Source organism: Labrus mixtus, chromosome 1 (genome assembly GCF_963584025.1).
Source record: "Labrus mixtus chromosome 1, fLabMix1.1, whole genome shotgun sequence".
Lineage (NCBI taxonomy): Eukaryota > Metazoa > Chordata > Actinopteri > Labriformes > Labridae > Labrus > Labrus mixtus.
In genome coordinates, this window is record NC_083612.1 from 25,752,604 (window position 1) to 25,766,440 (window position 13,837).

At 39.3% G+C, this 13,837-nt stretch overlaps 1 protein-coding gene across 1 annotated transcript in view; it reads right to left on the bottom strand.

Annotated features, from left to right (window-relative positions):
* The window catches only part of LOC132975251 (protein unc-13 homolog C), a 103,900-nt gene that overhangs the window by 87,255 nt on the left and 2,808 nt on the right, over nt 1-13,837 (bottom strand). Inside the window, exon 2 of the mRNA XM_061039679.1 lies at nt 6,635-10,911. Coding sequence (XP_060895662.1) covers nt 6,635-10,715 — 4,081 coding nt within the window. The 5' untranslated portion in view covers nt 10,716-10,911. The remainder of the gene's footprint in view (nt 1-6,634; nt 10,912-13,837) is intronic.

Genomic DNA, 13,837 nt, shown 5'->3' on the forward strand with positions numbered 1-13,837 from the left:
CAAGATCCCAAAACAGATCACAGGCTGTAGACCTACATATCCTGATAAAAAGAAGTTACATGCCAACTGCTGGCCACTGCATTTGTGGCCATGTCAACTTAGCCTGCCTGTCATGACATAATGTTCTAGTCACAATACACTTAAATCAAATCTCACCCGTGCAGAAAAGCCTGTGGGTGTAAACTCTGACACAAAGTTTCAAGTCTCACCGTAGAAAACACAAATGTCCATTCATGACTGACTCAATGTCCTATGGTATACATAATATTCAAAATGTTTAACACACATCATGATAAAGTGTTCTTTAACCATGCCAACATACTGTTATGCCATCTCACTGGAAAACTACATAAAAAAAATCATTTGCTTGAAAGTTAACCAGGCTGCAATTAGTATAAATGACAACAACACAACTTAATCAATTATTAACAAGTTAAACTAAAACATATGCCATCAAATACTTTCACTTCAATGCACAAACTAGGTATTAAGCAGCTGTGTACAAGGCCTACTATTTATGACAAAATATCATCCCAACAGTGGCCAGATGTAGGTCACTGGTGGGAAACTGTTTAAACAAAAGGATTACAAAATTGATGATAAACATTACAGACTCAACCAGTTCAAGATTGATATTTTAAAATATAATAAATTCAATAGCACAAGAATAAACACGTATTTCATTTAACAATGTACGTATTTCACACTTGTGTGATTAATTAAACTCAGTAGCGATTAGTTTTCGTAAGATAACTTTTTACTATCATGCTATGCTAAAACAAATGTGAATTCAAACAACTGTATAGTCGCAGCACACAGACGTCCCCTCTCTGTGTTTTTTATTACATGCGTGGACGTCAAACCAAATCTTAGTTTTCTCCAGAGTAGCCGGACTATCCACTCAAACCAAGTCTCTACTTTGACTAACATCTAATGCCAGTGTAGCTCCAGTCCGTCGTCACAGTAACGGAATCCAGGTGTAGAAACAACTACCGAGGCAGCTATAAAAGCACAGCGGGTTAAAAGGAAAGTTAAAAACACAACTTTTGTAGTTACCAGGAGGCCATTTCTCGTCTTTAGCGAAGGCTAACTCCAGCTCATCTGCTACGGCATGAGTATGTCCAGTGGTTTTATGAGCGCTCGCAGGTGAAATGGACCATAATGTCAATCCTTGAGAACCCCACACAACTCTCGACCAGACCAGGTAAGAAAAAAGCCCACCTGGTAAATGTCAGGTGAGGTCTTCAGCTTAACTGTATGGTTTATTTCTGAAGATTAAATGTAAACACTTACGTTGACATTTTTATTGAAATACAGTAGTCTTCACACTGCTCAACGCCTATGTTGAGGGCGACCACAAATTATTACTGAGAGCGAAATTATCAGAAGTTCATTGCCCTTTACTGCTTTACTATTGAGATGTAATTTAACCTCAACCTTACTTAAAGCACCTCTGTCAGTAAAGCGTGGTATCACCTAGTGAGGAGTAGGGCCTAATTCATATGCATTATATTAACTTGTATTACTTATGCTAATTTAAATAGTAAATAGTTATATAATTGTGAATGATGACTACAAGTAGTATATCTGTGTGTGTTGTATGACTCAAACAACTACCGTTCCCCTCGGCTCATTTTTTTTCTGATGTAACTATAGGCTGTGGCAGGCTGATGTCAGAGGGTTTATTTAGTACATTTCAGCTCAAACGTCCCTGTACGATATTGCCAACAGATATGTTGTTATTTTTAAATTAGACTAAAATTGTTAATATGAAAGCATATCTATTGCTGTAAGCAATCAGAAAGTGTACCATGTTGTAAATGTCTCAGCTGAAAGACAAATCTTTGGCCAACTGGAGTCATAGCTGATGAACTGTGGATGAGGAGCTTTCCCTGTTTACAGTCAGATGCAAACAGTGATATTGCATCCGTTGATGCTGTGAATTGGATTGTAACACAAAAAATAACAATGGGGCTTCTGTTCCTACTATCTGCATTTTTCATATCCGCACTTAGTCGAGAAATGGTGCACTAAGCATAAAGAGGGTCTACCTCCTTGTTTCCCCCAGGAGCAAGCGGCAAACTTCACTAGCAGCAGACCTCTATAAATATTCCAAGCTAGGCTGACCTGGTTACAAAATGCCCTTGGGAGTGTGAATTAGCATCTGAATACAGACGCTGCTGTAGCCAGTTGAAGACGGGCCTGGCAGGAGTGGCAGTACTGTTGAGACTCCCTTCACAGCTCCAACACAGACCAGCCAGCACGCTTCTGAGCATGAGCATGATGAGCATGCATCAGCTACAGGGGATGAAGGCACAACGCTAATGAGGGGGGATGATAGAGTATCTCTATACATGGCTACACCTTTTTTTCAGTAATATAACCCTTTTAACTAACTGTATAAATTGGATGCATTTAAACGCCACTTCTTGAACATAAGTGTATTTTAACATTGTTATGAACAACATTGACAAAAAAATTGAATCTGTACAAAATAAAAATTTAGCATCCTTGTAGATACTTTGATCCTTGGGGGGGATAAGTAAGATAGGCTTCTAGTTTTATAATAGTACGCAGATACAAACATTTATTTGGTATTTAGATACTCCTGCATAGCATTTACCCTTATCTGTGCATTTCTCGACCAACTTTTGGCTTCTAGCAGTGCAATGAGATCAGGACTTATTTTGTCTAACAAAACCTAGAAACTCTAAGAGAAATATTATCTAATATTTCAAACCAGGTTAAAAACATTTCAATGGAAAGCTGAATGAAAGAGAAAAAAGCAATACGGTAGTTAAGATAATTGGCCACACATTTGTTTTTGGAGTTTCTACTGCAGACCTCACCTAACATACATTTTCAGCATATAGAAATGAGTCAATCAGTCAATGAGTCAGACTGTCAGATTGACTCTTTACTCATTTCGTCTATTAGCCCTGCACACAAAAAATCCAATGAATTAATGCTGAACCTCACAGTCAGTAAAATATGACCTTTCCATTCATTCCAAATATACCAATATCTTTGAAGGAGCTTTAATATTTTATAGTTTAATGGCCATGGTTTTTTTGTTGGGGTTTTGAAAAACAACAAGGATTTTAATTAGCCGTAGAAAAAAGTTTTCAAGGAGAGTTATTGGTACACCCCCTTTAATTTCCACTGTGTGGACAGGATGAGTAAGCACTCATTCTAGAAGTTACCTAAAGTTCATAATTTAGAGTAGTTATGTAAAGGCCTATGGTTATAATTTTGATAATAACATACAGTAAAGTAGTGTCACCTCTGTCTTGAGAAAAGGTGACAGTAACAGTACTGAATTTGTTTTCCACAGGATGTTTAGTAAATGTGACCACTGAAAAGGTTTGTGTACACATTTCTCACACAGCCTCACAGTCAGGTGTAGCCTCTATTCCCTGAACTATAGTGCCTACCTCACTGTGAGCGCCACATTTGCAGCTACAGTACATATGTAGGTCAAACACTTTTTCATTTTAAGTAACAGTGGAAATTCCCTGGTCTCTTTTTTCACTCTAGTTGAACTCTTACTCTTCACAGTGAAACAATGCAAACCATTTAAATACCCATGCTGATTTTAAATCACATCCTTTTTTTAACCAAAGAAAGTCTTGGCCCATGAGCTATTGAGTACTTGGATTAAGGGCCACTTCCTCACTGAGGCAAATGTGTGATACACCTTAGTGTATTGGCATAACTTTCTGCTACATGTATACAATAGAATATGTCTGATTAAAACAGTAGTGCAAATATCCGTGACATACAGGACATATTCAGGGTTAGCTTAATGTAAACAGACTTTATCATCCGATTAGCGTTAACTGTGTCATGCTTGAACCCCTTCATGACACCCAAAGAGTGGAGTCATGTTTGAGTCCTAAAGAATTGTTAGCCAGCGGTAGGGTAACCTCTAGTGTTTTACATTTGAATGAAAAACCTCGAAATGACATGTTTGAAAGTCATGATCCTTGAGCCACAGTGCATGAAAAGAGAATATAGTAAAGCGCCATGGGAATCAAAACACAAAGTCAAAGCCATCACTATCACGTCCTTAAGCCTTCAGACAGAGTCCTCTCTACAGTTGTTTCAACATAAAATAAATGACCACTCAAATAGGAGTCACTAAGACTTTCTTTGAGTGGATCAAAGTCTAATAATTCTTTAATTCTGACTGAATTTTTTTTTTCCATTATATTTTACAGCTGCATGTTTTAATGCAGTACTTCCATCAGACAGTGGCTATAGTGCATCTGAAAGCAAACTACTAACAAAAGAAGAAAAATGCTAACCACTGTACCACATACTAAAAAACAAGGCAAATAATGCTGAAGTCAAGCACTAGTGCCAGTTGCTGTTAATAAAAGACATGTGCTGTGAGATTCAGAACTAGAGGAAGAAGCAGAAACTCTTCGTGTACAGCATACGTGACTATTAAATGTAAACATGCACAAAACGCAGCTGCCCGAGGCAGACACCTAAGTATGCAAGGCAGAATTTAAGTTAATGTATTCCCTCTACAGCCGTAGCATCTGGCCCTGGTGCTGCTTAATGCTGTGGCCACACAGACAGGCCATTAATGGGACGCAGAGTGTTTACTTGTGTCCACACCTGCAGCTGTAGTCTTATGTGAATCACATGCAGTAAAGGCCGTGAGCTTTCATTTAATTTGAAGTTACTATCACAGGGGACTGGTGGTCATGTAGACTAAACATAACTTTGAACAAGTGTTGTAGTCGAGTCACCTTGAGTATGAGTTGAGTGAGTCTCGAGTCAACAAAGAAAATCTGAGTCGTCCCCATTACCTGAGTCTGAGTCGAGTCCCCGCTACCCCAGTCAGAGTCCACGTCCGAGTCCTCAAGGTTGAGTATCAGCCAAATTCCAAGACGGGCTTCAGCTTTGATTTAGTTTGGATTATAATCAATAATTATATATGGAGAAGACGGCCATTCACTACAAAGTATTTCACTGTATGAACCACAACTGACTGTTAGAGTCCTTTTGGAAGGGTAGAAAGAACATTTCATTTGTAAATATTAGATTCTGAACGATCCTGTCTGTATGTCTGGAGATTAAAAGTCTTAATGTAGTTAAAGCACTGTGTATCATGCAGAAATGCGCACCGCGCCCCTCTAGGAGAGACGCACTCAATGTTTCTACTGCGGTGGAATCACTGCAGGTGCTACCTGCTGCTGGAATCTGAATTTCCTTGAGGGAACCTTCCCAATGGATTTATAAAGTTCCTATCTATCTGTATATCTATCTATCTATCTATCTATCTATCATTAGTGATATGACTGCAACCCGCGCATCACCAAGTTTGCACTGTGGGTCGGAGATAAACGTTTTTTTTGTATGTCCAGTAGGAATGGCAAGAATAGACAATAAAGATGACCTTGACTTTGACAGCAGAACTGTGGCAGAACAAGAAAGCGCATGAACACGCCTGCAGGTGAACACACATGCAAACTTTTTCCAAAATTGACTAAGGTTTGAAAAAACACAGCCTTTATCAGTAAATAAGCCAGAGGGCTCCTTTCCATCTCCCAAGTCCAAAATGCAGTTAATACTTGAGTCTTAATCATGAGTGCACAGGTCAGTTTTAAGGCACAAAAAATCAGGGCTCGAGTCCTGGACTTGAGTAACCCTGCTTTAAACACAGTTAGAAATGGTTGATGAAATGTCAGTAACACAATAACGAGGCCGAAGTTAATTGGTAAAGTTATCTCTCGACCTGTTTTCTCTTCTTCTCCATGATGGGGCTGTCAGATGGCTGAACCCAGCACAATTAGTTAAAAAATATAATTTCTGATTAAATATTAACTGATACATTAAAACACACTCCATTATCTAGTAAATTCCTGTATTTATGTTGCACCATATATTGCAGAAAGAAAATATATTGCATTAGCAATCCCGACACACAAATCCCTACTTTAAGTACCAAGTTCGACGTTTGGTATTTCTTTTTTGATAAGTTGTTTAATATGATTCAGAAACTTAAATTAGAACATGGTTGACTCCCTTGATGTTAAGCATTATTAGAACCAACCAATGTTTTGGACTGTTTTGTCTGACTACTGAAAAATTGTTAATATCCAACATGAATTCCCACTGTTTTAATATTCTATGGCCCATTGTCATGAGATGCATAAAACTTTTTTCAACAAGTCATGCTGCACTTTCCCTGGTCTCAATGTTTGTGTTTTCTGACAACTATTGAGGTGGAAACTTGAATGCATCAACTTTCTACCTAAAACAGTTTTTAAAACAGTTGCTTTTAAATTGTTAGCTAATTCTGCAAATCAAATTGTTAATGTGCTCAAACCAGTGATGTTGTTTAACTCTCTAGAAAAATAACTTGTTATTATCAATTGCATTCTGTAAGCTGTTGTAAGCTGATTGATTGAATAAAAAAATGCAAATTTCAGCAACTGTTCTTGATTAATTTCAACAGTCAAAACTCTACAAGGTAAAAGAGGGCCAAGTGCTGGCTCTACATGACATAAAAATACTCTTACAGTGTCTGTTAAATGTGTACACATTGCCAATATAACCATTGCAAAACGGTAGAAAGTCATATTTACTGTAACAAACAAAAATAAATGAAGAGTTGTACCCCCTGCCAGGATCTGCTGTTCCAGTTCAGCCATCTGTTTCCTGTAGGCCCTCAGTGCTGCCTCCTTGAATGTGGGTCTAACACGTTTCTTGGGTGGGGCCTCTGTGGGTTTCTCCTCTGCAACATTTTTGTTTTCATCCTCTTGCTGTTGGTCCACTTTTTCCAAAACATGAGCAGCCTCCTCTGCTATCTCTTCAACCTCCTCTAACTCCTCATCAACATCATCCATTTCCTCTGTCACATCATTGTCCTCAGTCTCATCCGGTTCTTCTACATCTACATACTCCACCATTGCATCATATTCAGCAGTGTCCTCAGTAAGTTGGGCTTCATAATCCTCACTGTATTCTTCATAATGCTCATCCAAACTGCAATCATACTCAAGAACTTGTGCCTCTTTAGCTGCCTCAAAGTCATCTGTGGCTTCAAATTCTTGAGGGGCCTCAAAATCCTGAGAGGCATCATTGTCTTGAGAGGCCTCAATATCATCTGACACATCATAGTCCTGAGAAGTCTCACAATCCTGTGCAGCCTCATCTGTCTCCTCTGTTTCCTCTGTTTCCTCTGTCTCACTAGCATTAGTTCGGTTCTCCAAGTTGGCAAGTACCTGCTCCATCACTTCAACATAGTGGGTTTCATTATCCACTGATTTTTCCCGAGATTCTGTCTCTGCAGCTTTTTTCTCTTCATCTGCCTTGTGGAAGACAGGCTCGGTGCCGACATCAGAGTCTATTGCAGTACTAGACTCATTTGCAGCGGAGGTTGACATGGTGCGGAAACGTCCCATAAATGTGGAAGAGTTGGTGGGCTCTTCAGGAGGAGCAGGGGTACCTGGAGTGCCAGACTTCCAAACTACCTCAAGAGCTGACTTTGCTCTCTGAAGTGTAGAGCCAAAGCCAAAACCAAAGGACTTCTCACTGAGATCTATGCTGAGCCTACTGCTCCAAGACTTAGGAACCTCCTCAACCTTCTCTGTTCGAATCTCACTCTGACTGCGATACATAGTTGAAGTCTTATTCTGAGTTTGATGAAAGCTATGATTGACATCCAGTTCAGGGAACTTCTCTTTAGGAATGGTTTTGGGGCGTTCCTTAGGGGCCTCATTAGAAGTTACTTTAGGTGCTACTTTAGGGGCATCTGTTGGGGCAACCTTGGGGGTCTCTTTTTGTGCCACTACAGAATTTTCCTTAGAGGGTACCTTTTGGGTTTCTTTAGGTGGAATCTTAGAAACTTCTTTAGTGGGTACTTTACCAATCTCCTGAGGTGCTACTTTTGGCATCTCCTTTGCAACCTCTTTTGAGGGTGGTTTTGACGTTTCTTTGGTAACCTCTTTTGCAGTTACTTTCAGAGCTTCTTTAGATGCAACTTGTGGGGGTTCTTTAGCAATGACTTTGGGGGACTCTTTAGGAGATTCTTTAGGGGACTCTTTAGGGGTTGAGATCGGGCTCTCAATTGGGGTTACTTTCGGGCTCTCTTTAGGTGACTCTTTAGGACTTGCTTTTGGAGTCATTGTTGGGCTAATTTTTTGTGTAACATTAGGGGTGACTTTAGAAGCCTCAGGAGAAGTTACCTTGGATGTCACTTTAGATACCTCTTTAACAGTGGGTTTGGGGGCAACTTTAGGTGGTTTACTGTCCTTCGGGAGGGCTTGTGATGATTCTTTAACTGTTGTCTGAATCTCTTTAGGAAATTCTTTAGAAGCAGCTTTAGAAGTCACTTTAGGTAAAACCTTAGGAGATACCTTCGGACTTTCCTTTGGTAATATTTTGGTGGTTTCTTCTTTATGAGTTAATTTAGTTTGTTTTTGTGTCACTTTAGTGGCCGCTTTAGGGGAATCTTTAGAAGATGCTTTCATGCTTTCTTTTGTTGTCATCTTGCATCCCTCTTTAGACTGCCGGGCAGGTGTCTTGATGACAGACTCCCTTTCTGCAATGGGAGGGATAATGTGGGTGGTAATAGGTGGTAGGCAAGATTCTCTGTCAAGCATCATGAATTCCTCATCTCCCTCAAATTGTAAATCCACCTCCTGACATTTAGTGATGTTTTCTGGAAAACCAGGAATGGTTGATGGGTCAAAGGGACTGTTAACCTCTATGGAGGCTTCCAGACCAGAGTCGGCACCCTGCTCCAGATGATGCCAGTCTTTCCATGGTGAAAGGTCACCTTGCAGAGAGACCTGTGAGCCACTGTAGTGGCTTCTGTCTCCAGACATGCAGACAAGTCCATTGCTCACACCACTGTCAATAGTTTCTGTAGTCTCAACCTCATTATGTTCATAGGTTTGATTCTCGTGGCTAGGTGTGTGACTTGGACTAGCATACCAGGAGGTAGCCATGTCCTCTTGTTTTCTCTGCCATAGTTCCTGATCTGAGGAGGACAGAAGGGAGCAGCCATTAGCCCGTGTAAAGAACTGACTCTCTGAAAAGTCCTCTGAGTATGACTGGCAAAGTTTTGAGCAGTCAGACTCTGAACGGCTCAGTTTAGGGGTGGAATAGTCACTCTGGGAAAGCCAACCAGGGGTCAAATCAGAGTAGTATGCCTTTGCATGCTTGTCTGGGTCATAGTAAGAGTCATCAGCATAGTGAACTGTGCCTGAGTAGCCTGCTTCCTCTCCTGACCGACTATGTTCATGGGATCTCCTCTTCTCTGATTTGCTCTTGTGAACAGGCTTTGAAATCACCATTGCATATTTATTTCTGCTTAATTCATCTAATTCTTTATCACTGTCCATCGAGTCCCAGTCGTCACTCTCCACCACTTTATCCTTTCCTGAGACCTTTATATCCATGCTTTCATACGTTTGTGAGGAAGACATTGTTTTGTCTTTTCTCTCTTTTCCATCATGAGTTAAGCTGTCAGTAGAAACTGTAATGCCAGTTCCTTTAAGTTTATAGCATTTTTTCAACACTACATCCCTATCTTGTGTTGTTGCAAAAATAACAATAATAGGACGGGGTTTTGCATTCGAACATTCTCTTTGTTGTCCTAACCTATGAGCAAGCTCAATTTTTATTGTTTTATGGGCATCAATGAAACCCATTTTCTCTTTCAATATTTTGTATATAATAATCTCTGTTTTCTCTGACCTTTCCTCAGGAACATTGATGAATCGTAAGGTTGAGTTATTGGCCTGGTGACTAATTTGTTTTATGTAGTCATGAATATCTCGTGTTTCCCTTCTAGACTGTACAAATCCTGAGCGAAGCTGCTCAATCTCACTCTGAACTACCTCTACACTGCTGGAGATCTCATCAATGGAGCTTTTAAGAGCATTTACATGACCACGTAGCTCAGACAGTTCTGTCTCTATCTGACTGATTCCTTGAAGCTCTTTAAATATCATCTCCATGACATCCTGGGTTTGACTGATGCAGCCTGTGGAGGAGGAGCCAGGCTCCAGGGTCGAACTCTTTTGCTGCCGTCCAGCACGGTCCAAGGACTTGCTCCGGATGCCCAGAGTTTTCCTCCAATTGCTCACCTCGGAGTCTGACGAGACACACTCCTGACTCTTTTTCCATTTTCTTAACTTGCGTAGAGCACCCAGCCTAAGTGTGTGAAGACTGGACCGTTCCACTCGTTCACCCTCAGAACTGCCATCAGAGGGAGCCAAACTGATGAGGCTCTTTCTGTTTCGTCTTACTGGCATGGTGTGAGATTTTTGTTCATCCAGTCGTCTGACAGGTTTTGTCTCACTCAAGGTGTCAGAGTAGCTACTATCAATTGAAAGAACCTCGGGAAAGATGCTTTCATTATGATTCAAAAAAAGAGAGTTTTTCGGAAGTCCATTTGCTATAGCTACACGATAACTAAAAGTGGGTGACAGAGATGAGCAGTCGTTCTTTCCGTCGTCCTCTTCAAGTGATATGTTACGTGCCGAAGAGCATTTGGAAATCTTTTTAACCGTAGTCTTCAGTGTGGTAGAGAGAGTTAGATTGTGTTCTTGCAAATCAGTGGTCAATTTGGGCTCTTTAATTTCGCTTCTCTCTTTCTTCTTTATTGGTTTTGCCAATTTCTTTGTAAACATTCCTTTGCAAATCTTTTTAATGTAGGATGATATAGTCTTTATTAGGGCAGAAACCATGGATGGTAATCCTGTGAACTGTTGTTATCATCTAGTGAAAGGAGTTGGCTGAGAATACAGCGATGGTGAGCCAAGCACAATCAGCCTTTGCTTGACAGCAGGAACCCAGCTAGCAATCACCGAAACCACAGTTTGCGACGCCTCTCAGTGATAACTTCTAAATCCAGTGTCCTTCCTCCAATAATGGAACATCTCCCTGAAAGACAAAGAAAAGAGTAATTATTTAATGGTTGCAGATTCCCATATCATATTTTAAGACAAGCAGGATAATGTGAAAAGTCTCAATCTATAAATTATGCAATGAAAATAATGATTCAGATGATGTCAAAAGGAACTATTAATTGAAAAGAGAGAAACAAAGAAATTCACTGAATGAGCCTGTGTGTATTGTGTGTATTGTGTGTTTGTGTATGTGGGGATGGGGCTAATCAATTGCATGTTTATATGACTGTGTGTGAACAGTGATGTATGTGTGTTTGTGTGTGTGTGTAACAGTCAAGGTCAATAGACCCACTAGCAACATTGATGTATCCAGCTTCTTCAGCAGGAGCTAGCTGGCCAATTATTCTAATTGCTTCAGTGCTACAATGTTCTTGACATAGGACCAATGGAACACGGGGAGCACTAAACTAAACCAAAAATATTATTTAATAATGTACTTATGATACAAAATATATTTAAACAAATTGATATCAAGTGAATCTAGTATTTAGTGGCTCAAAAGATGTGGATGTTATCACTTTTTATGAATGTTGAACCTATAATGTTGTTTAAATTCCCAATTAGTTTAATTGGACTTGTTCAGCACCTGAACCATTCAGGTATCATAATGGACATGTTCAGTAGACTATATAATTACAAATCAGACAATATGGCAACCTTAGGCTTAGGGAAAGTGGGGCAGAGATACTTGAATTGTACTATATAGACTGTTTTTTCTTCTTTCAAATATTGTGGAACTAGCCAACTGGATCTAAAGATGGATGTTTTGTGCAGAGGATCTGACAGCTGTTTCACATTAGTTCTGGTGTTTAGAACTTGATGTGTCTACAGTCTCATGACCACAGAGACATGCTTACTTTAAATGAACTGTGATACTCAGAATCACACTTAGCCTTTATTGTTGGGCTCTGAAGAAGCACCAGGCATTAGCAAATAGAGCTAAAAGCTAGATTGTCAGCATAGATGTAATCCTACCAGATACAATTCTGATGGAATGACTCCAGAGCTCGATGTTTTAACTTCACAGGACAAGGTTTGGGGCAGGCCTGGGGCAATACTCTTTGTGCAAGGAGTTACTATGTCACAAAGGTCTTGTACCGCAGAGCCAACCTGAATGTATGAGCTAGTTTACTAACTGTATTCACTAAATCGTTAGACTAAGCTGTCTTATAGATTCAATCTAAGATTCATTTGATCTTAAAACTGTCCATCTTCAGTGACAGGTTTGTATGGTCTTGAGTCGTAATAACAATAGAAAAGAATCTTCAACATTTCCTATCACCGACAGGGAATGACAACAGAGTAGGTTAAAGGAGTACGATATGTTTTGGTATCATGACTCAGCTCTCTTGTAGATGGGAGTAAAGCCAAGTGCAGACCTTTGCCACATGATGGGTCACGACCAAACACTGTCCCTCCCACAAATAAATCCCATCAGATGTTGTCTAAATATGTCCTGACATTGCCTCAATGACTTTCACTGGTATTTTTAGCTCTCTTATGAAATTCAAACTACTATCTGCATTCAGAAACTTATGAGGTGACACTGATAAACCACACTTTGCTTGTTTGAATCAGTGAGCTGCATTCCTCTGGGCTATTTGTAGAATGGTGGTTTACTCTAGTAGGTTAAATAAATGAGTCATTTCTAAGCAAAAACATGTTTGTAGTGGTTTAGTATTTTTTATAAACACAACTTAAGTTATCCCAAATTTCACAATTTATTTTCCCATGAAGTGATTAATGAAGTGATTATTATTAACAGTAGAGAGCAGGAGATTCACTGGAGTCAATATACTGTGTATCATAGTAATAACGTGCAATTATTATTACAACTGAATATATGCATTAAAGAAGTATCAGGCAGAAGTTCGGAGCAGAATGAGGTGAATCTTTATGGAATAAATTAAATGATATTGAAAGGAATATAACACAAAATCAAAGATGGGTTGTTGAGGAATATAGGAATATATTTGAGGCTGGGCTTGCGTATTTTATATCAAGGCTGAGAAAAATCATTTCTGAATCTTCTCTGGGGTCGGTGATTTCCCTACATTTGGCTGCTTTTTCTGTGTATGATCACACTAACTTAAGTTGCATTTTCTCATGTAGAGTTGATTCACTCGAAGCAAGGGATGTTGTCTCTGGCTGCACATCTCTTAAAGCTGCAGAAATGTGTCGCTGACTCAAAGTAGAGGATAATCAGATCAGATATGTTAACCATATCTTACAAAGCCAAACTAGCAGGCACACTTTGCAAAAGTTTTTTTAAGGTACATATACATGCTATAAAGAGAAAAGACACTTCAAGAGGCAAAAATATTTGTGTTGTAAAAAAGTGTTGTAAAAAATACAACATGTTGCTGTAGGGCTGGGAATCTTTGGGTTTCTCACGATTCGATTCTGATTCTTGGGGTCATGATTCAAGTGAGAATCGATTTTCGATTCAGAACGATTCTGGATTCATAGATCCATGGATTCAAAGACTATTTATGAATGAATACTTCAGGATCTACTCCAGTCATCTGAGACTGGTGGAATTTCTTGTTGCTCTATTTGGCATTCTACTGAGTTAAAGAGCTAGCTTTAGCACTTAGCAGGGAGTGACTGATTAGCCCCCCAAAAATTGAATTGAATGAAAAAATAAAATACTTTTTTGGAAAATTGTAATTGAAAATCCAGAATATCATACTCAAATGTCAAGTTGTGGCAAATATCACAAATCTGTGTCTAACTTGAATTAGATTTGTAGTCAAGGTGCCATGTTTAAACAGACAGGTCACTATAGTGCAGATAATTGGATTATCCAAGTTGTATAGAGTGCATAGTGTTTAAATTACAAGTCTAGATTACATTTTGACTTTTCTCATGTTACCCTTTCAGCCCATATAATTCATACT